At 45.4% G+C, this 23,226-nt stretch overlaps 1 protein-coding gene across 14 annotated transcripts in view; it reads right to left on the reverse strand.

Annotated features, from left to right (window-relative positions):
• The window catches only part of LOC144111495 (mesoderm induction early response protein 1-like), a 49,240-nt gene that overhangs the window by 20,823 nt on the left and 5,191 nt on the right, over nt 1–23,226 (reverse strand). For 7 of the 14 annotated variants that reach the window (XR_013310065.1, XR_013310064.1, XR_013310061.1 and 4 more), the window contains exons 3-6: nt 16,731–16,858; nt 15,795–16,233; nt 13,962–14,035; nt 168–227 (exon numbers count right to left, since the gene is read on the reverse strand). Coding sequence is in view for 8 of the 14 variants with exons in the window: in XM_077644812.1 (XP_077500938.1) it covers nt 168–227; nt 13,962–14,035; nt 15,795–16,233; nt 16,731–16,858 (701 nt within the window). In the remaining 6 variants the exon portion in view is untranslated. Of the gene's footprint in view, nt 1–167; nt 228–13,961; nt 14,036–15,794; nt 16,234–16,730; nt 16,862–23,226 lie in introns of all 14 variants that reach the window. The other 7 variants (XR_013310063.1, XR_013310062.1, XR_013310066.1 and 4 more) reach the window with 1 other exon arrangement.

Genomic DNA, 23,226 nt, shown 5'->3' on the forward strand with positions numbered 1-23,226 from the left:
AGGCAATGTTGGCGGAGATTTTTTATCTTATTGTTATACAATGTCAGCATGGACGAGGTGACTGTCCCAGTAAAAACAAAACAGCAGCAGCTGTACCTAAGTGGCTCTGCATGCTTCCAGAGCCATTTAAACAGTCCAGCAAACTGCAGATGCACACAGCAGCTTACCTGATGCGGAACTCTTGCATAAGCTGGTCCCAGTATGTTGACATCATTGAAGTTTTCATTCTGTAAGTGTAGACACAAGGATATTGATAAAACAAAGTGGTTTTCACGTGCATAAAGGAAGAATGAAAGAGCCAAAAAAAATGTCAAGCCTAAAAAGAAAGGGGCGAGCACTAACCGCGCCAATAGCACTTAGAGACTAAAGGCATAGCCACCATATCACTGTCACTCCTGAACGAGACAAAGCTAGGAACTAGCAACACAAACAAGGAATGAAGCACACAGCAGGAAAGAAAAGGCCTGAAAGAAGTGAATGGAATGCATAAATGAATGAAGATAAAAAAAACGAGGAACCTCAAAGCACACAATGAGTACAAATTGATATACCGTATTTACGCGCATAGTTTGCGCACTTTTTATTCAGAAATTAGGGCTCCAAGAAGGGGGTGCGCAAATTAAATGGGGATTTCGCGAACGCGATTTAAAAAAACTCCACAAAGGTCATAACGCGCAATATAGGTATATTGTATGTTGTTGCGTATACGTCCGCACCCAGACCCGCACCCCACGCTGGCCGCCCCCCGAAAAAAAAAAAGTTCACTCTAAATGAAAGCCCGCGCACCCCCCCCCCACCCCCCCCCCCACCCCCTCTCCCCTTTGCGGGATGGCATGAAGGTGCATGCACGAAGCTCATAAGACGCTAAAAGCCCGGGATACATGGAGCGTTGTTTGGGCGATTTTCGCCCGACGGCGCGCATTTGACGCCCGGCCTCGAAAAAAACACCCGCCGCCGCCGGTCTGGCCCCGCCAGATAATGACGCGCGGCGTCCGACGAGACCGGATGCGGCAGCCGAAGCAAGCCAATAGCAGCGCAGAAAGCCCGCTTTTCCGGTTTGGCCGCCTCCGCTAAAATGGCCGCCATGGCCGACGAGCTCTGCTTTGTTTATTGCACGGAAATATCGTGAAAATAAACGCTTCACGAGACATGAAATGTCACTTTTTTGGAGAACACGACCGAATCTTGGATCGAAATGACCACTTTTCCTCCCTGAAGGGAAGGTGCCGAAGAAAACCGCAGCCGATGGTAGCCACGGCTATACTATACCACGGCTGAGCGGGCATCGAAAGGTACGCGACCGCATGCGTTCGAGCACGCAAAACCTTGTAGATATCTATGGACGCGTGCTGCAATCAGTACAGTGGGGTCTAAATGAACAATTTCGTTATTCTGACAGGAGTCAGCGTCGCTGCTTTCAAAGAGCTCCTCGCTAAATGGTATTTGCCACTTGTTGATCACATTGCTTTCGCGCCGAGAGATACGCGGCGGCGGGCTACCGCGTTTCCCCTCTATGTATCTCCGGCCGGCCGTCGCGCCACCCCGACGTTTTCTGCCGCGCGGACATCGTCGAAAAAAACGTCGCATGTATCCCGGGCTTTTAAACAGCGTCATCGCTTGCGGCCCTGCCAATTGTTCGGTAGTTCCGGATTCCGTAAGTTTGCTTTCCTAACTTCGTCCGGGAAAGCAACCGCAAATCAATAAATCAAATATCACAGCACACAATTCTTTAACAGTACTTCGTAGCGGCGAAGTCAGCTAGAATAGCCACGTGTGCACAAGTTTGCCGACACAACGATTGTAGAGTGGAGAGCTGGGCGAGTCGGTACATGGTTGCAGAAAGAACAAAATTGGGGGACGCTTAAGCTTCGCCTTTACGAGTGAGACGCGACAGCGTGTTGCAGCGCTGCCAAGGAGTCCAAGGAACGCCAACGCCCGTTCGGCGCGACGCGAGGCCCGTTGACAATTTAAGGAATGGACGCCTGTCTCACATATCTCGGTGGTCACCCGAACCGGGCCGTAAAGGAAGGAAATTGAGATCAAAATTGGTTTTAAGGAAAGGAAATGACGCTTTTGTCACAATTCTCGCTGAATCCCCATACCGCGCCGTAAGGGAAGGAAAATCCCTTCCCTTACGGCGCGGTTCAGGTGTCCACCGGGATGCGCCATTTTTCGCTCACGGCCAAACGCCGACGTCACCGGCTTTTCTGCGACACGAGCTCCTTGACGCTGTCGCGTTAAAACCAGCGCAAAGGACGAATACACAGAACAGGAACACAGGCTACGGCACCAGTTTGAAACTTGCCAGATAGTCGTGATGTCCCATCGCAAGGCACAGTCGAACAACTATAAGCCGTCAGAGCCAAGAACAAAAGCGTAGCCGGCAGTCCAGTCGTCTAGTCACATTCATCAGCCAAACCAACAGCGGTGTCGGCTCATATATCAGCTGCCGATCCTCCCCGGAAGCGCTTCCGTCCGTTCCGAGTGGCGATGCCGCTGGTTCCGCCGCGATTGTAACAGCGGCCCCTGGCGCCACCACGAACGCCCAGTGCACGAGGTATTCAAATAGCGTTCCGAACAAACACGCGGAATAGCCGAATGCTACAGGGTAGAGCCCGCGTGCATGACAGTGGTCTAGCGCAGCACGGCGCGTAAAATATGCGAGTAATTTTTTTTTTTTTTTCACAAAAGTTAACAGGGGCCGTGACATGGTCGTTCTTCATATTGCAGTTTTGTGGTTCAGTAACTTATAGAAGAGCTTATGATTCAATTTCCGAAATTTGGCTGCCCTGGACGCGCTGTATATTCGAAAAAAAAAAAAACGATCGAAATTGAGACCGGGAGACTCCTCCCACCGGCAGCGACCGCCATATTGAACGCTCTCGTGACGTCACTACCGCATGCACGGAGCAACGTCGTCTCAGCAAGACTGATTTGAGCTAGTTGGTCGTAGCATGACATGCTTTACGCAAAAAGCGTACAGGCGCAAAAAGACTGCACACACACAAGACAGGACTGGCGCCAACTTCCAACTAAGTTTATTCATGGAAAAAACCCCTTAATAACCACAGGTTCAAGCAAAGATAAAAGCAGAACAAATACAAGCATTGATATATTCAAGCAGCTACATAACAAAAAGCACACGTGCAAAATGACTAAGCAATGATTCTGTCGCTGATAATGAACCACTAAGGAAACTAATCTTTTCTTCTAACAACGAGACAGATGGCTTGCTTATGCAGATATGACCCCTCTGCTTGATGTACTAAGCTTCGATGATTTCACGCTCTAATCTGTCTTTAGACCTTGCAATGAATTTAGTATTTTCAAAACAGACAAGTTTGTTGGTCCTACAGCCCCAGATCGTGCAAAGAGCTACTCCCCTTCGGTAGTGCATATTCCAAGCTAATCAAGTGTGGAATCGTTGCGACATGCCTGAATGCATCATTGGATAAATCTTGTGAGCATGAGATGGCACAGAGCTTTGATGCGCAAACTGAATGCCTTCACCCAGCAGGGTACCCAAAACACCTTATCACTAGTATCAGTGAGAACCCTGTTAAGAGAGTTCACCAGTGACAGTGTCCATAGGAAATACATGGGAACTTTCAGAAGCTGTAGCGTGTCTAAAAATGGACAGATTTTCATGAGGTTTGTGGCATTTTCTTTTTTAGTGAACAGAGGAACTGTTGCGGACAGATTTTATTTTTTAAGTTTAAATGTCTTACAATTCAGAGGCAAATATCCAGAAAAATTGCACTTTTAGATATGTCGGTCTTTCATGTCATCTTGTGAAAAAACTAAGCCAAATATCAAAATTTCGTCCACAACATATCCTTCCCTTTTCTCTCTTGGTTGTTAAGCCGCAATTTTCATCCATATCGAGCCTAGTGTTTGCGTTTTACAGGCTCTGAAAGTTGCGTATGTATTTTCTGCGGGGATTGGAAATTCGCGCCATATGTAACCACTGCGACGTGGCTCCACCTGGCATCAGCATATTTTTGTCGCTACTACACTCTACCACCAACCTCTTGGCTGTCTGTGTTCGTGCGCGCAGGTTTTTACTCAGAACTTGGACGGACTTGAGCTCTTTCTTCTTTCTTGCTTGGGCTGTTTTCTGAAAGGATTTCTGCTTTCCTTTTTTGCTCGAGCTTATGGTGCCTGACGTTGAGCTGGCGCGCTGTTTTGAAAAGCTGCACAGCGTTCCCTACCATGACAAAGCGATCGACGGGGGTTAGCAAGACGGCCCACGCCATTGAGGAATTGGACAAAGGGCCGCACCTGCACCATTCTATCACAGTCATGGGTCGGGAGGAAACACCTGTTTGACCAGCGTTGCCAAACGCTTTAAGATAATCTGGCAACAGTTGTACACCCAGTGCGTCGTTTGCTCTTTTGGTTATCACTTGCGCCGTCGCGCCTGCTGTACAGCGATGGCGGCCCCAATTTCGGAGGCTGCCACTGCTTGCTCGCTCGACGTTTGGTGTCGCTGCAATTGAACCGGTCTCGACTCCCTAAAATCAAGTTCATCTAAACACGCACTGGTCGAGTTGGGTGGACCTCGCTCAGCCCAACCCCCTACTCAACCAGACGTTATTGGTTCATGTAAACATGGCTAACCAAGAACTCGCTTCCCGCCCTTTTAAGTTTTATCCAACTTTGACTTATTTCGTTGTGAAATTATAAGCAGTGAAGGAGGTGTGAAAGGAAGTAAATCTACTACAATTTATAATAAATATTGTCACGAGGCGGTGAAAATGCCATGAAAAAACAGACGAGCAGATTAACGTGGTACTGAAACAAGCTCTTTATTGGGCTGCTGCAGAATAGGCGTCTACACCCATATGCGGTCACTTGGCTTGTATTGTGCGTGGCGACGGCGGAGATTGTAGCTTCGGGCGTAGGTTCGCTCTTGGTGTGTAATGCGTAGCCGAGAGACTCGTAGAGCTCCCGCACGCTGCAAGCAGGCGGTGACGTCAAGGTTGTCCTCACTGGTGACGTTTGGCAGCATGGCATCAAGCGTTGTCGTTGCCTCTTCGCCATAAATGAGCCTAAATTGTGTCATATATGAGTGGTCATCTCAACTGCGGTGTAGTAGACGAACATGACGTACGGAAGGAAGACATCCCAGGTTCAGCGTCGGCGACCATGGCGAGCTTGTCTGCAGTGGTTTTGTTCAAGCGCTGCGTGAGGCCGCTCATCTGTGGATGAAACACAGTCGTCGTCCAACGGCATCTATACTGTAGCGCACGATGGCTTGCGTTAGCTCCACAGTGAACGCAGTTCGTGTGTGTCACGCAGGACACAGTGAAAGAAGGAAAATACGCGTTGTAGTCACAATGGGTGTCCTAGGTGGTTTCTTGGTTATCGTCGTAGTGTTTTGTGCTTCGAGAATGTAATCGGGCTCACGAATTGGAAGGCCACGGCTCCTCCTTGGGTCCACGAGCTCAGGCAGCAAGCAGTGCATATAAAATTTTTTGAGCCGCGGCAACATCTCGTCCTCCCAAAACGATTGATTCCTGGATATCACCTAGTCACAATGGGTGTCCTAGGTGGTTTCTTGGTTATCGTCGTAGTGTTTTGTGCTTCGAGAATGTAATCGGGCTCACGAATTGGAAGGCCACGGCTCCTCCTTGGGTCCACGAGCTCAGGCAGCAAGCAGTGCATATAAAATTTTTTGAGCCGCGGCAACATCTCGTCCTCCCAAAACGATTGATTCCTGGATATCACCTCAGTGCTGATGCCTTTTTTGGTCCACAACACAAACAAGCACTTCCTACGGCAAGCAATATTCAACTGTCCTTGCACTTGATACCAGTAATTACTGTTTGTCTTCAGCTGCAATCTCCCGTTCTTGTTTTCCTCACAGCACGTTATTTTTTTGGCGCGAACTCCTTCCAGTGGAGTAAGGTCCCTCGCTGAGTACGGACACTTGACTTCAACAAAAACGTCTTCCCCAATGAGTCCGTCCGGGAAGCGCCAAGAAAGGGGCTCTCCTGGTCAACAAACAGGCCGCACTCCTTCACCACGACGTTGCACTCATTCTCGATTTGCTTGAGCACTCGTGGTACTTTCTGTACCGAATCGCTTCGGAAGTTATTTCTTTGTACAGGATGTCACCAACTGTCCACCCACATCCCGTCGTTGGCTTCATTTTACAAATAGCACCAAACAATGATGCCGTCAATCTTTTTCGCCTTTCTTGTTTCCACACAGTGGATCCACTCTGCTTTGACGTTGCTCGCTGCAGGTCTTCGATGTTGGTTGCTGATAGCGAGAGCGATTTCAGAAAGTTGTCGGAAGCAGATTGAAAAGTATCAGGCTCCATGTCTGGTACGCCGTAATCAGCATCGGCACCAATATGTCGCTCTTTTTCTCGATGCTGGCAGCGTGGAGTGCTTGATATCTTCTTTTTCGGTAGCTTTCGCTTCGAATCTCTCCTAGAAATTAATGCCTTCACAAATGATGCTGTGCATCCTCCAAGCTGCCCTCCCGATATCCTGCGCGCGATTTTTTCCTGGTATGTTCCTCGGCAGTTGAGCGATAAGGAGGCTGCAAAACACCTTGTCTCGTAAGATGCTTTCAAGGAATAGTTTATCCTCTTTCCACCTACAAATTTTGCCACAACGGAATTGTAATGCTCGGCAGCATTGTTATCGACGTCCATTATTAGGCTCGCCGCGTTTGCAACCACTTTGCTCATGGCAACACACATTTCTTCAAAGATGCCTTTCTGAACTATTTCAGGAAATATATTTTCTTCTCCCGCTTTGCTTCCGGAACAGAAGTAATCAGCGCAGTTGGCGTGGTCTCCAAACAAATGATTTGGGCCGTTCTTTATGTCATGAGCAAGACGGTCTATTTTTTCAGAAAACGATGCATCTTCACTGCTTCTAACTTTTATTGCTGTTGCAACTTCATGCCGTAGGCGCACAGCTGCTTGGAGAATAGAGTTTTTTAATTTAGGAGGCATTTTTTCCAGCCACTTCTTCTGAGCGATCTCTCTCATTTTTGCTGCATAGTTTCTAAGTAGGTGGTTCCTGCACTTAATTTTTTCAACCTGCTGGTTGCCATACGGTGCTGCTGCGACGATAGATCGGTAAGTGCTGGAATCACCATCAGCTATAAGCTTTGTATATTTGATGCCATGTAGCTCAACGCTTTTCTTGAAGCCTTCAACAACAATAGCTTGCTCCATGCTTTTTGAGCTTCCCTGCCAGTTCTTGTGGCACTGATGCTCTTTCGGGGTGGCACCTTGTGGAGTTCGACGACACATTGCCCATACCTTGTTTTTCACGCCAAGGTACAGGACTTTTCCAGTTCTGTGACCAACGATGGCAGCCTGAAAGAGTAAGACCAATATTAGTCACGAAGCTGCCATACTGGCTGCACTGCTAATGGCTAGAACATATAGGTATTGTCATGCTTGTGACTCAAGTGCTGCTTTGTAACTACCTCCAGGCAAATTGGTGCCTTTCGATCACAGCGGTACATAGCCCCGCTTTCATGCTTATTCTATAGTCTTTCTTCCTGCTCGTAGTGTGATGTAAATACTGTTTTTCACAAGATATCACAAGATATTAATCACTGAACAACAGGAAAAAATTATAATTATTAAAACTGTGCGTTTGCACGTATACAAGGACCAACTCAAACACACATAACATCGCTGACAGCATTTTTGTATTCACAGTTCTAATCACTGCACGCTCTCTCTCTTCGTTGACGCAAGCACTGAAACTAGTTTCAGTGCTTTGTAATGAAAGCGCGGGCCTTTTCCATATCTCTTCAATTAGCCGAAGGAGCAAGTGTAAAATATTTCAAGTACAAAATGCAGCATTTTTACCACTTTGGCAATTAAATAAATTTTTACACTCACCACGCCTGACGAAGCGTCATATTTGTTCTTGTAGGATCGATATCTGGAATCCCTGATAATCCAAAGACAAAACCCTTAACCACAACGCAGGCAATCTCCCGCCTACGTATGCAAGATGCTTGGGGCGATTACTGCGACGCACTTAAGCTTTGTGCTCTGGGCTTTCTGCCCAGTGATCAAGGCTTCCGTATGGAAGCCGAAACGTCTTCGTTTTAAACAACAACCTTTTGGTCGGCGTTCCTTTTTTCTTCATACATGAATCTTCTACCCGACCAGACGAGTTTTCGTCAGACTTTAGATTTGATCTCTTTGACCACGCACCATCTGCGATGACTGCTATCGTGGGTGTACCGTCACTGTCAATGTTGCCACGTTCTCTTGCCAGCCTTGCCTCTTCTGCGCCCGCTCTTTTCATTTCCTCCCTGGCGGCTTGATTGATGATGTGGCCAACGTTGTCCTCTATTTTTGTGTAAGTGTCCGATGACATTCTTGGGATGTTCATAGACGCAAGCAGTTCGTTAAGGTTTGAGAAGCCACAGCCAATTGACATTATTCCACATACCGCTGATGTGTTTACATCACCGCAGCCGATAGAAGCTTGTGCGTCAGGTTGCGGGTCCGTGTGGATGACATCCTTCCTTCGGCACATCCTGCATACGAGAGTCAACGTGCTTCGAAGACCTTGCTTTCTTTCAGACTCACAGTCCATATCCGCTAAAGTGCAGTTGAAGGGAGCATGGAGGGCGGTCTTTTGCAAGCTGCTCAACAGGTACTGAAGGCTAACAATGCGCCGACCTTGAATTCCAGCACTTGCACTGCCGTTCTTTACTGGGGTGGTGGCGGAACCTCCAATAGCAATATCTTCGTCGCACGACCCTGTTGCGCTCATCACTGAAGATGATGAAGATGACAGGGCACTTCCTGGCACCTCCGGTTCTCTGATGAGGGCTTCAACGTCTGCCGGCCTTGGGTTGTGCTCGTTGACTTCAGGCGTCGAATAACCTTCAGCAGGGTGGCCAAGGTCACCACGATAGCGAGAAGAGTGTCTTTTGCTCGTAGGAGCTTCCTTTTCGAGAGCTGGCCGCTTTCCGGTATTCGCAATCAGTGCACCTGCACGCTTACGCTTCCCGTACCTGAAATTCTTTGATGGCATTTTCTGCTGACTTGTTGCCTGCTGGTATTCAAGCCCTTTGAGACAAATCTACTGCTGTCAAGACAGGGATCAAAAGTATGGCGCACAAAAGTGCCACAAGATGATGACCACCGTTAGAACATGCCAAACACTCAAGCCTTGTTGGAGCTGAGAAGTGGAACATGGATGTTCGGCGCTGGGAACGCTCGTACGAGACTAGGAAAAGTAAGCTACACGCTGTCACTGCACTCAAGGACATCCATCTGTAGCTATATAAGGAAGGCTACGCGGGAAAGGGAAGAAGACCAGCCATGAGGCCTTGTGCTAGGAGCTCCTTTCTTTCCTTTTATTTGGGGCTGGCTACATAGGTGCTCAACCCAATGGACCTTTTTCCAGTAATGTCCTGGGGATGGGTCAAGTCTCTTCCGCCATTTCAATCCAGCACACCTGTCTGCTCAAGCGAAACCAGAAACCCCACCCTACCACTGTAAAATAATTTTCTCAGAAAAGTCGAGGGAGCTTAGGCGGCCCAAACCAGAAACGCTAAATTGGTGGGTTACTGCGAAATGGCCCATTGACGCCCACATCCTTCTTTGCTGAATGGCTTCAGAGGGGTTAACTTTTTTGTGCTTTGGTCCCCCGAAATTTCGCCGCATACCTACAGAAAGTTCTGGGCTCTACTCTTTGAATGCGCAAGAACGAATGCTTTCGTGTCGCTGTGTAGTTTACATACTTGGAGGGGGGGATAGAACTTACCACCTTTTTTTGGGGGTGCTTAAGTGCTACCATCTATCGACAGAAAAAGTTCAAATCAGAGTTGTGTTGTTAAACGAAAAGTAAGGGAACAACAGCAAAGACAATGCAAAATAAACACTGGCAGCGCAAACAATGAGAGCGCAAAAAGCTTTTCACTGAGGCCGGGTCGCCGAATCGGCGTCCACACTCATACACGGCCACTAGGCTTGCATTGTGTGTGGGGACGGAGGAATACGTGGAATACGGAATAGCCGACCGAAGTGCCGAAGGGGCGGTGTTCCCAAGGTGCGTCAAAAGATGACTCACACTTATCTGTTCTGGCTATGGGAAACCAGCATAGGCTGTATACCCCATCCTAGCTGTCACCTGTCATTGTAAGTGAATTTTCTCAGAAAAGATTCGAGGGAGCTTAGGGGGACCCAAACTCAAAAACGTATTTTTCGTTGTGTCAGCTGTGTGGTGGGTTGCTGGAAAAAGGTCCATTCTCTGACCACCACCCCTTGAGAGGGATTATTCTTATTTCCAGCTTTGGCAGGATATACAAAGAAAGTTCTGGGCCCTACTTTGTTCGCCCCCGAAGAACTACTCCTTCTGTGAAGCTGTCAAGGGGGTGTCGCGGTAGAATTTACACACCTGGAGGGGAAATAGAAGTTCCCTCCTTTTTTGTGGTAGTTAAGTGCTGCCATCTACCAACCGAAAAAGTTCAAATCTGAGTTGCCTCGTAGCTGGTGAGCCCTCTTAAGAAACGCAAGCCGATGTTAAAGACTGATCAAGTAATAAAAAACAAGGATAAAGAAAAGCAACCAACAATGGTAATTCCCTATATTCATCGACTTACACATAACATAAAAAAGTGGCTAGCAGGTATAAATAAGGTCAAGGTGGTTCTTTCTGCTCCTTGCAAGCTGTCGCGCGTTTGCACCTTGAACAAAGTAAGAATGGTCAGGCAGTGCAAAAAGAACCACCAAACTGGCGCCACTGATTGTACGGCTGATGTTGTGTATGCCGTGCCTCTAAGCTGTGGTCAAGAATATATTGGCCAGACAGGCCAGTGCTTTGACGAAAGGGTGAGGCAGCACAAGATTGCTATAAAAAATGGTTATGGCAGCCACATGGCCACTCATTGCAAAAGCTGCAAGTGCCGTCGCGGTTCTGAAAATACTAAATTCATTGCAAGGTCTGAAGACAGATTAGAGCATGAAATCGTTAGACAAATTGGAGCGTGAAATCATCGAAGCTTATTACATCAAGCAGAGGGGTCATATCTGCATAAGCAAGCCATCTGTCTCGTCAGAAGAAGAGATTAGTTTCCTTGGTGGTTCATTATCACCGACATAATCATTGCTTGGTCATTTTGCACGTGTGCGTTTGTTATGTAGCTGCTTGAATATATCAATGCTTGTATTTGTTCTGCTTTTGTCTTTGCCTGCTCCTGTGGTTATTAAGGGGTTTTTTCCATGAATAAACTTAGTTGGAAGTTGGCGCTAGTCCTATCTTGTGTGTGTGCTGTCTCAGTCTTTTTGTGCCTGTACGCTTTTTACGTAAACCACGTCAACGTCATCTGCTCTCGTTGCTGCAATATCCGCAGCGAGGGGTCATTCCCCCTGTACTTTCGCGGGCGGTCTAAGTAGCAGTTGCCCCCTATGCATATATGAGTGGCTGGTGCCGCAAAAGTGATAATAGTAACGCAGCTTTTATTCGGTATAGTTGGGATCCGGTCACACTACAGGCCGATGCAACGGCGATCGATGTCGGTGGGCTGGTCGGTATGCAAATGCCGTCGCTGATGCACTGGTCTGTCACACTAGACCGACGACGACGCCAGCACGATCAACGACCGCGTATCGTAATAATGTTAAGAGTCAGCTTAGTATAAACCAGAAGAGTGTGGTAGGGGACTAATTGGTATGACATTCTATAAACTTAAGAATTTTAAAACCTGTTCTATCTCATGCTAGCCATGGCGACATACGCGATGTGCGTGCACCAGCGAAGATGTGCTTTCAATCGGTGCCTGCGCATAAAACCGATCGGCAAGGCAAGTGGCATGGGCAGAAAACGTCGCACAACAGTGCCGCTCATCGCTCGCTGCTGTCACCCGAGCTTGCGCGACCGGGCAAGAGCTTCATGCCCGGCGAGGCGACGGCCGGAAAAACTGCGCTTGTGTACCATATCCGTATCGAAAGAAGTAAAACGAGCGGCTACTTATCATACCTTCACACTTCCTTGCTAATCAGTGAGAAACTTTTGCCATATCCTTGAATTTCAATCGACGGTGGACCGCCAGCCCCTTTCGTGACGAGGCCTAATGAGTACGCAGGATTCGTGTGTGCGATTTCAGCGATTGCGGAGGGCAAATTCGCAAGTTTTAGCGCCTGAAAATAGCTGTCAAGCGTAGTTTTGGCTACAGTGCCCTCAAAGCGATGACTGCTTACATCACAGGACGCGAGTACAATAAGGGGGAAGTGCCGATATATGTGACCCGATCTGCATAGCATGTGCAGAAGGCAGCCGGCAGAAGGCGTCGACTGTAGACAACAAATATGGTTGTTTTTATTAATTCAAGTAATGTCCGAACGTATTTTTAGCTAAACCGATCTAAAATTAAATTTTGGTGACATAAGCGAAATCAGATACAGTTAGCAGAAAGCATGGTATCCTACGCGAAGCATTTCCCAAACAGGCGATATAGCATCATGGGCGCTTATTGCGGTGTTATCATGGTATGTAAATGAGTAAAAGTGCAATTTGTAAGCAAGAGTATGTAACATTTAAGATAAGGAGAACCCACCTTGCGTTTTATGCCTCGCAAACGAGCAGTACTGTCTGCGCACTTCAGCCATGTAAACAACCTCAGTGCAGGGCTGCAGTTGTCGTAATCGTCGCACTCCTGGGGCATAATGCGCACGCAGAGCAAAATGCTAAATGCTGTACTATTATTTTGAAGCACTCATTTAGACGGCGGTGACTATTCATCGGTGCAGGCAGTGAAGGCATTCAAGTCGCGAAGGGTTTTGCAAGCGGGTTGGTTCCTGCAAAAGGGTTCTCGAAGGAAATTTGTTCGACTTACAAACGGGTACATGCAGCGGAGAAGTCGTCGCACTCGGTACTTTTCTCTCCTCCTTTCTTGCCTCAGGGTTACTCTAGTGCCACCTTTTGATAATTTGAGTTCAATTATCGAGCCGATGAATAGCGGACAACAACTTGGTAGCTATAGCTACAAAACGCCGCGGCTTTCACGGCGCACGTCGGCGAAGGCATGCACGGCACTTGCCGCTTTTTACATATGGGAGCACTTGACTGCTCAATAGAGACCACATTCATAACATACGAACAGCATGCTTCTAAACGTAAATAATTAAGTAGGGGTCCATCGATTTCTATTTCCTTACTAATCGGAAAACGGGTGCCACCAGCAAGTTCGCTTTCCCAAGGATCACTCAGCCCGCACACCAAGTTGAAGGCTTCCAGAAAGAGAACACGAAAAATGCATTTTATTCCGCTAAGCTAAAAGAAAAAAACTTTTCGAGCGACCGCTGTCTACGGTGTGCATGCAAGCACCTCAACAGCTTACAGCAGACGTGGGGCGTGTATGCCCTCGTGACGTCAGCAATCAGAGGTTGCCAGATCAGCAAGCAGTTTGCAGAAGAAACGAAAGAAATTCGGTTAAAAAATATTTACTGCACAGAATCAATTGAAAATTCGGGAAATTGTAATTTAACCCGTTGGGAATTAAAGGTGATAAGCAGGGCATGCGTGAAAATAGGCTGTCATGGCCCCTTTAAAAAGGAATTTAAAAATTTCTGCCACCACTTGTTTCGGGCTCGCGACGCTGACACAGAAAGAAACTCTGTGGTCGCCATTCAAAGTGAATGGATCTGCAGCTTAGCCTCCGAGATCCACACCTTAAAAAACTACCGTATTTACGCGCATAATTTGCGCACCCTTAAGGGGCCGTGACAGCCTATTTTCACGCAATTTCGGAAAAACTGCAATACGAAGAACGACCATGTCATGGCCCCTTTAAGAGTAATAAATGAGTCTTATGCCACCAGAGACACGTCAAAACAGACATAAGGAGTCAGAGAATCGATTTCTACTGCAGCTGCCCGCTGAGTCCCTTTACAAACCAACCAAGATTGTCTTTCGACACCCATAAGCAAGATCGAGGGGCTAAACTGCTGCATCCCTTACCTTTTTCCAGTATTCCTCGAGTGTGAAATCCTCATCGGAATCAGAGTTTGAAGACTCGCTTGCATGGGAGACAGCTGCCAATGGGAGACAGTAACAGGGTGACCAGAATGAGAGAAAAAATGTGAAGGAAAAAAAGCAGGACCCCAGAATGGCATCGAATTTATAAGCCAACACTGGTTTTTGACACAAAAATATCAACAGTCCTTAACAGAGCAGCTCACATGCACAAAAAAAAACCTGCATTGTGAATCAATTATGACAATAAAATTGATTAGGACACTAAAAGGAACCTTCAAGTGCGTAAAAATGCTGCACAGTTCAGTGACAGACGGCAATCGGTGGTCCATTTTATAGCTTCATGCCATTGCCAACAGTGCCTTAGCATCACGGCACCAAAGAAGGGTTCTTGTATGGCAAAGTGCGGTGAGGAGTTTAATATTAGTCTCAAGGCTGCACATGGGTAATTAGAGATGATGCAACGGAGGGCTTCTGATGATTTCTATTGTCTAGGGATCTTGTGAGGCCTTTTAAGGTTTCTGAGCGTCATTAGTAGGCGAATTATACGGCAGACTGTGGCCCACAGGTACTCAAAGATGAGCAGAGCTGTTGAAGAAGCTAGTTCAGAGAAAATATTCACAGCACTGAAGTGTGCTTTTTTCTCATGAAGATTAAAAAGAAAAATACTTCTGTCCAGATATGACCGAATGCATCACACAACTACTGGCTAATCAAGACAGACATGTAAATCTGTGTTGCCAACAAGCTATCGTTTCAAAGAAGTAATTCTTCAAGTTAAAATGCACATGGTTAGTGTCCGCTTCCAAACCTACATTGTAAACAAACGAATTTTTTTCAGAATTAACGGCCAAACTCAGGCTATGAGGGACACTGTTGTTGAGGGCTCTGGATGATTTCAACCATCTGGAGTTAACGTACACAGACATTACACAGTACACGGGCCTCTAGCATTTTGCCTCCATTGGAATGCGACCACCATGTCTGGGATTGGTGAACTCGCGTTACACCTGTCATTTAGCGAATGTCGGTCGCTTTATTTGCAAAGTAGTAGACATCGTCATTCTTTCTTTTTTTTATGTCTGCATTAACCAAAACTACTGCCCATATTAAGCAATAAAGGCACAGGTGTGAAACAAGAAGCTGCTTGCACAATCTGTATGTTATGTAAATAAAATGTAACACATGTATGTGTGTCATGTGTTACGTACTATCAGCAAGAAATGAAACGCATACAAGACAACTGAGCCACGAACTACAAAATGACAAGCTCTTAGGCAGGGGAAGCTCTGTACTAGTGGAGGTTAATGCCACTTCAAAAGCGCGAAGACTCTTCTACAGAAGTGTTAATCAACCTCGCTTTTATTTGCTCTGTAGGGGCTAATATGTTGGTGCATTTGTGTTGCTACCTCAGTCTTCTTGTTCACGTTTCATTCGTTGCTGATAGAACGTGTTATGCACAGTGCAATATGTGTTATGAGTTACAACAAAAGCATAACACTTCATGAGTGCTAGGTTTTTAAAAGCTATGCAATTAAATCACTTGTGCAAATGGGAGCACGATTACAGTCCTCATCGAATGCCATTGATGGCCATCCAGGGACACAGAAACCTGGCCGTCCAATTTGACCAGTGGCACCTTCCACTATACTGCAAGTAACTGTTTCAACACAGAACAATGCATGCTGTGCACCACTGCAAACCACTGCTGCACGGTCGAAGTGAGCTGTGGACACTAGACATGCAAGCACGTCACATGCTAACATTAAAAGCAACACACTGTAGGTGGGCGAGGGGCTGAGAAAATGTGCCACTCACATCGAAGCAGGTGAGCCGTGGAAGCAGCACGGTGCTCGCGCCTTGGTGGTGGCTGAGGTGGGGTGGGCGTTGCTCGGGTGATGGGGGACGGAGTCTTTACTGGAGTCACTGCCACTCCTTTGACCTCGGCTGACAACGGCACCACAGCTGGCACGGGTGCGGCAACGGCAGCAGAAGAGGGCTGCGGTACGTCCTTCGGTGCCAGTGTTGCCACAACCGGCTCCTTGTTCGAGGACTCGGCGACTGGCTTGTCCGCCACCGCTGCTGCTGCGGCAGCTGCCGCCTTGGAAGCACAGCTCTCCGCCACCTCTTCAACAGACTCTTCCTCTTCATCTTCCTCATCCGATTCTTCCTCCTCGGACTCTGGCTCACCACCAACCCGCTCGCCGTCCTTATAGCCAAACATGGCGAGTAAGTCTTCTAAAGGCATCTCACCTTCCTGGCGCCACCCACAGAAAGAGGTAGGTGAAAAGGTTTAGGGAAGCGCACACAGACTGGAAAGCTTTAGGGAAGCACACACAAGACTGGAGAGCATTAGGGAAGTGCACACGGCTCTTCCCTACTATACCAGAGGTCAGGCCAACACTTGTCACCTGTTATGAAACAAAACAAAACCTGGGCATACACCACCATCCCACTCCTCCACCCCAACTTCCCCTTGCTCTTCTATGGGAGTCTAAAGTGTCAGAAACCATGCATGCACCAAGTAAGTGTTTGTTTGGAAGTTGAGCAAATTACAAAAACATTACACTTACTAACAAGCATTAAGAGGTAGTTAACAAGAGCTAACACAAGCTGTATTCTGTCCTTTTCCTCTCTGTGTTCCCATCTCTTAGCGCTTCCAATGGATGAGAAGAAATGAACAAATGCTGAAGCAAGCGCCAACTACTGCTGAAACCACGGACCAACGCTATCCATTCACTGGCAGCTGCTCACCTTCTGCAGCGTGTTGAGTTCGTCGTCACTGGCGTCGCTCTCCAAGGCCTCCTCCTCGTCTAGTGTCTTCTCGTCATCATACTCGTCGACGAGCATCTCAGCCGAAGGGTCAAAGTCTTGGTCACTGTCTGCTGCGGAGAAAGGGCGATCCAGTTACCAGAGTTTTACATGCCAAAGCAAAACATGCTGATGGAAGGGTTATGAAGGAAAGGAAAGGCACCGTAACTGCCTCACTTGCAGTGTGGACATCTGGACTATGCCGTAAAAGAAAGAAGGGGGGAGGTGAAATGTGCAGGAGGAGGGAGAAACAATTGAAAAACCAACATCAATCTCACAAAATTCACACTTAGCAGCCAAACAACACCGCCACTGAGATAATGCAGTCGGTGGAACACAACAGGAAGCCTCAAATGTGGCCAAGTCGCACAACTGTATTAGGCTTTTTCGAGGAATCCATCCTAAAGAAACACAGTCATACAAAATGTTTTTTTTTTCCTCTACTTTCTTTTTCAATGACTAAAGCTTTCACTATGTTGAGCTTGCCCTGGTCATTGTCTATAATTGACACATTCATGTTGATCGCGCCGAACTGCAAATGATCAACAGATTTCAGACACCGAAGGCCCGGTCATGCATGTGCACAGTCATACTAATCTCAACAGAATTTCAGCCCAAACAAGATGCACACAAGAAGAAGTCATAAATGACATATGTAGGCATAACAAATTATGCCTGCGTGTCTCTTCCCTGTCTATGTACTGTTTGTGCTAAATTTCTTTTTAGAGCTATGAACCAAGATGTGAAAAGGCACCTTTGGATCTCGCTCCTTAAATCAACTATGATACTGAGGCTTTTGCTTTCCAAATGCGACACTAGAATTGCACCTCCTGATCAAAATAAATAATAATCATAAAAGGCACTAATTGACTGACATCCCAGGAGCTCTGCGCTGGGCGACGTTGTTGGAATTAATAATGCCAAAAACTAGATGGCTGAACAGCTACATCTTTAACCATGTCGGTGAATCCTCATTAATTTTATTGGTCAGGTTTGATAATGCAGGTACTTCCCTGTCTATATCACTGTTCAACCTAACAAACTTTGTAACTACACCTGTTTCTACACCTCATTCAAAATGAGCAAGTTAGACAATCTATAAAAGGTGAAGAGAGTCAGAAGTTCATCTTTTCATGTCTGTACACACAACATGAGTATATCTTGAACATTACTGTCTTGCCACAAGAATTTGAAATGGTGCCAGCAACAGACTGGAAACAAACCAAGAAAATTCTTTGAAACACCCCAGGCTGGCAAACAAGTTAAAAAATGCTGCACCGCAACTCCCGATAAGTAAAGAATCATGAAGGTAAGGAACAAAAGAATAAGCTGTTATCGCGTGTGGCATGCACAAATGTACCTAATAAGCAAAACCTTCATATTGAAAATCTTATCAGACTCACTCAATGCCACATTAAACCGAAGAAACTAAAGATACGCTGGTCAGAAAAAAAGAGAATGAGCTCAGTCTACGTTTCTCAAGAAAAAAAAAAACTTCAACCAAAGAAACCAACTCGACGACTTATTGTGACATGTCCAACTCCTGACTCATGTGATTCGATAACTCAAATCAAATCAAATTTATTTCACCACATATATACATGGTTGGAGCGCTTGGGCAAAAAGCTGCTCGGGGCAGCTTAATGAGGCCCAAGAGACCATAACAAGGTAGAGTCGTGCAGATACATAATTGCAATATGACAAGAAAACAATATTATATGCAATGTTATATAAAAGAAAAACACGGCTTGTGTATACAATACAAAAATTGACTCTGTATAGAACTGAGCATATTACATGTTCAAAAACCAACTATCCTAGGCGATGCAATCATGCAATGGACATAAATAATTTGATAAAGAAACACGATGTGATCAAAAGCTGGACAGACATTTAGGTTTTTACAATGCATTTAGAAATTGTTCCCGCAAGTCGTTTCTTGTGGGCTTAGCGTTAAATTTAAACTTGTTTAACAGTGAGGGGAGGTTGTGTTTCAATGGCTGGTTCTTATAATTTGTTCGGAAACGGGGAATGTGCCAGTTTTCTGTGTTTTGTGTGGATACGACTGGTACGTGGGGTTGTAGTGAAGCGGCGACAATTAAAAAGACACGAAATGAATTAGTCAAAGAGAAGTATGTACGCAAAATTCGGAAATCGTATAATGAAAAGACAGGAATGACCTTACAGGTTGCGAAAAGCGGGCCGGTATGTGCTAAGCGTTCATGATTCCCAATGTATCGAATAATTCTTTTTTGAATTGTAAAAATATTTTGTTTATTTGTGTTGGTTGTGGTGCTCCAAACAAAATTACAATAGTTGATATGTGAACCAAACAAGGCATGGTATATTTGGAGCTCAACGCGTGTTGGAAGGAAAGTGCGACAACGCGAGACGACTCCAGCTACTACAGCGGAGATTTTTTTACATACATTAGCAACATGCAAATCCCAGCTTAATGTGCTGCTGCATGTCACTCCAAGTATTTTAAGTGATTCTACGATATCAATATTCTGTGCTTCAAAGGTTATGACATGATTTGATAGAAACGTCTTATTTTTTGCTCTGAATACCATTAATTTAGTTTTTCTTGGATTTATTTTCAGTCCATTGGATTGTGACCAGGAGGATAAGTTAATAAGAAACTCTTCACATTGCCTAATTAACACGTCTGCATCCGGACCAGCCGTAAGTATAGAACAGTCATCGGCGTATATGACAATTTTTGCTGACCTACTGGTGAGGACAATGTCATTAATAAAAATATTAAATAAGAGAGGTCCTAAGAGGCTTCCTTGTGGTACACACACCCTTACTAACTGGCAGAAAACTTGATTGGTGTTTCCCCATACTTACAAGTTGTGTTCTATTCATTAAGTACGACTTCATTAGATCAAGAGGTGTTCCGCGAATTCCATACTGGGATAGTTTAGTTAGGAGGGTGTTGTGGTTTAGGCAGTCAAATGCTTTTGTGAAATCTACAAAGAGGCCAAGTGTAAAGTAATTTTTCTCAATATTTTCCTAAACAAATTCCTTAATTGTCAGTAGCGCAGTGTCGGTAGATCTTCCGGCTCTAAAGCCATGTAATTCCTTTTAGAAAATATTTCTGGCTGCAAAATACTTTAAGAGACGAGCGAACATAATTTTTTCTGCTCCTTTCGAAAAAACCGAAATAATACTTATTGGTCTGTAATTAGTCGCGGTATTTCTGTCACCACCTTTGTATATGACAGAAACTCTGGATCGCTTCATTTCATCGGGAAAAATTCCAGCTGCAAAAATTAAATTAAAAATATGCACAAGTACAGGCAGAAGCAAATCTCAAACATATTTTATGGGCCTGATATGTAAGCTGTCGCAGTCTAAAGCAGCAGAGTTATTTAGCTGACTGAATGCTGTGTACACTGCCGTTAAGTCAGTTGGTTCGAGGAAAAAGCTGTCAATTGTGTTGAAGGCTATATCCTGTTTCTGTGTCGCGGGGGGTATTGTATGACCTATACTGATGAAGTGTTGGTTAAAGTAATCAGCGAGCGACTGGCCATTGTATTCTTGCCCGTCAACAATGATGCTATCAGAGTTTGCGCGTGAACCACTTCGGCCCAAGACTCGTGACTGGATGCAAATTCTCTTATGTACAACTACGACCACGGCGGCTACATTTCGATGGAGGTGAAACACTTAAGGCGCCTGTGTGCTGTGCAATGTTGGTGCATGTCAAAGATCCCAAGATGGTCGAAATTATTCCAGAGCCCTTCACCACGGCACCTCTCTATCCCTTATTTCACTCCTTCATTCGTCTCTTCCCCAATAACCCAGCTTAGGTATCGACTAAAAAGCAAATTAGTTACTGCCCCTTTTCGTTTCCCTCAAAACCAATTTTCACTTTAATTTTTCATGCACAACTACTTGGTGGTGAAACTACAAATGAGTCAAAATTTTGCCTTTCAACCAACTGCTCACTTGTGACAAATGAGGCAGGCCATGCTATGACAGACATCCCGCTTTATGACTAAAAGTAAATGTTAAGTTCTGGCGGGTTTTGTGGTGCATAAACAGCTAAGGCTATCGCGCTCAAAACACAAGGTAAATATGTCTCTGTTGAAGTAACCAAATAAAAAGGACAGGATGATGCAGTTTAAAACATTTGCTTTGCTTGGGGATCCAAAGATTCGTTCAGTACCCATAACTTCATTTTCTCTGAGAAGCAAGTTAAGGTGCAAATGAATGCATTCTTTAAATAACTGTACAAAATACTTTCTCCTCAGTTTAGTTATGTCCAGTCAGCACCCTGAAAGCTCTTGGTAGCCTCTTCTTTTGCATTAACCTCTGCTCATCCTAATCAAACAAGCTTGTCGAAAAGTTACATGACACGTTTCTATCCATGCAAGAATTATCCTGCAGCATCCCGCCATGATTCGCCAGCAGCTTATGTAATGAGTGGTTCTAGGCTGGCCAGCATAAAAACTATGTCACTGAGAACTGTAAAAATTTACACAAATTGTCGTTTTATTTTACATTCTCAGAGCAGCAGTAATGCACAACCTTTGTAAATGGAACAGAATACAATAGCAAGGAGTGTACACCTGATAGTTACAGCTGAATACCAAAAGTTAAAGTATTTCAGATTCTACAGCAGTCTCAAAATATCCCACACAACCCAATAGGTGCTCCCTATTTCTTTTGACCCATCTTAGCGAGCCTCACATCAAAACAGAACCCTGCAGCTAAAATCACCCAAATCCTATGTTTGTGCTGGTGCTTCAGAATTCTATTGGCGGCAAATAAAGATCTGCCATGACCTGGAGCAGAAGCTACCAGATCCATCACGCACCTCCTTAATTAACCGACTCTGTTGGCCCTAAGAGAATCAATTACTCGCTGCAGTTTTTGGCTATAAAGAAAAACTAACTAAATAGACAGCATTCATAATTTCCCAGTATTTACGGTCATACCATGAACTCCCAAATTTGGCATGTGGCGAATTTGCCACTTGATAGAGGCAAGAGATGGCATGGCAATAGTACTCGCAAGAGCTAACGAAATAATTATAATTTTGTTGTTTACTGGCACAGAAACAACTTGGCCAATAGCATTAAAACAATGCAAAGCTTAATTTGTATCACACAGAGAAAGAAAAAAATTTATACGCAGTGCACCATATAAAAGTGACTTGAGATACTACTGCACAAAGATGTGATGAATCGTGGGGAAATAAATCAAAAGTAATGCAGCACACAGATTATCGGACAAGATGGATGTTAAGTGGAAATGAAGAGTTGAAGTGTGTGCTTAAATTACTTATTCCTGTGGATATAACACGCTGGCTGCATAATATTGACCAGAGGCCACAGTATGTACCATCAACCATTTCTGGCTTACCGCTACACACTGTGGTGCTCTCTGCCTTTGCAGTGTGTGCACATGTGCACACGTGTGTGCACGACAACAGGTTTGTTGCAAGCAAACCTTGAATTCTTTAGAAACACACACAAACACAAAAATTAAAAGAAATGAAAAGCACGAAAAACGAGGCACCTCTGTTTAAAGGCGAATCAGCAGCCACCTGTTCCTTTAGCTTCAATAGCAGGGGCACAAAAAAAAGAAAATGGCAGGTACCAGTTTATATGCTAGTACACGATTTACCTGTGGTGGTTCTAGAAAGGCAGTGAGTCAGTCAAGAGCTGATTAGGGTTCTCTTTGACAATCCATTAAGAATGCAGAAAATGACAGAGCCTGCCGATTATGGTTACAGTGATGAAAAAGACAACACAGATTTGAAGACCACAATTGAGGTTTAGGATCACACAGTTATGAGTGTCCAAAATGCGCCTTCCCCCCCCCCCCCCCCCTCCCCCCCCCCCCCAAAAAAAACTTAAAAACTGATTCCAATAACAATTGCAGAAATTTCAGGCAGTGCTTCATAATATCAAAAGGAAACTGAAGACACAAACAAATCATTTAACACTTCTGGGCTCTCCTGCAGCACATGATTACTTTCAGCCTAGTTTGGCAACTGGCAAATAATGGGCAAGGTGAATGCTGTCGAATTTTGAAAGGTCACAAGCTGGACATCTGCGGTAAACCTCGATTCAAGTGCAAATGCATGCACTGCCTTCGCTTCCTAGACTGCGGCTGGAACCGAAATGTGCCTCCCACCATTTCACAAAACTATAGGCAAGCCATTTTTACAAACCACTTGTGTGCGTGAAATGCACACAGACAAACACAGTCTGAGAGTTTCATTGCTATTCGGCAGCAGTAGCATAAATATCAGCCACTATGTTCAATAGGACAGGCGCGTTACCTGTACATCAGGTAGAAATTTTTTGGGCCGTTACTCATACAACAATGCAAAAGCGAGCACAGGTCCTGCCAAATTCACCTCTAACTGCAGTCACTGTGGCTTTGCGAGAAAGTATTACTTCACGTAACGAAACAGCTT

This window comes from Amblyomma americanum, chromosome 11, assembly GCF_052857255.1.
Source record: "Amblyomma americanum isolate KBUSLIRL-KWMA chromosome 11, ASM5285725v1, whole genome shotgun sequence".
Taxonomy (NCBI): Eukaryota; Metazoa; Arthropoda; class Arachnida; order Ixodida; family Ixodidae; genus Amblyomma; species Amblyomma americanum.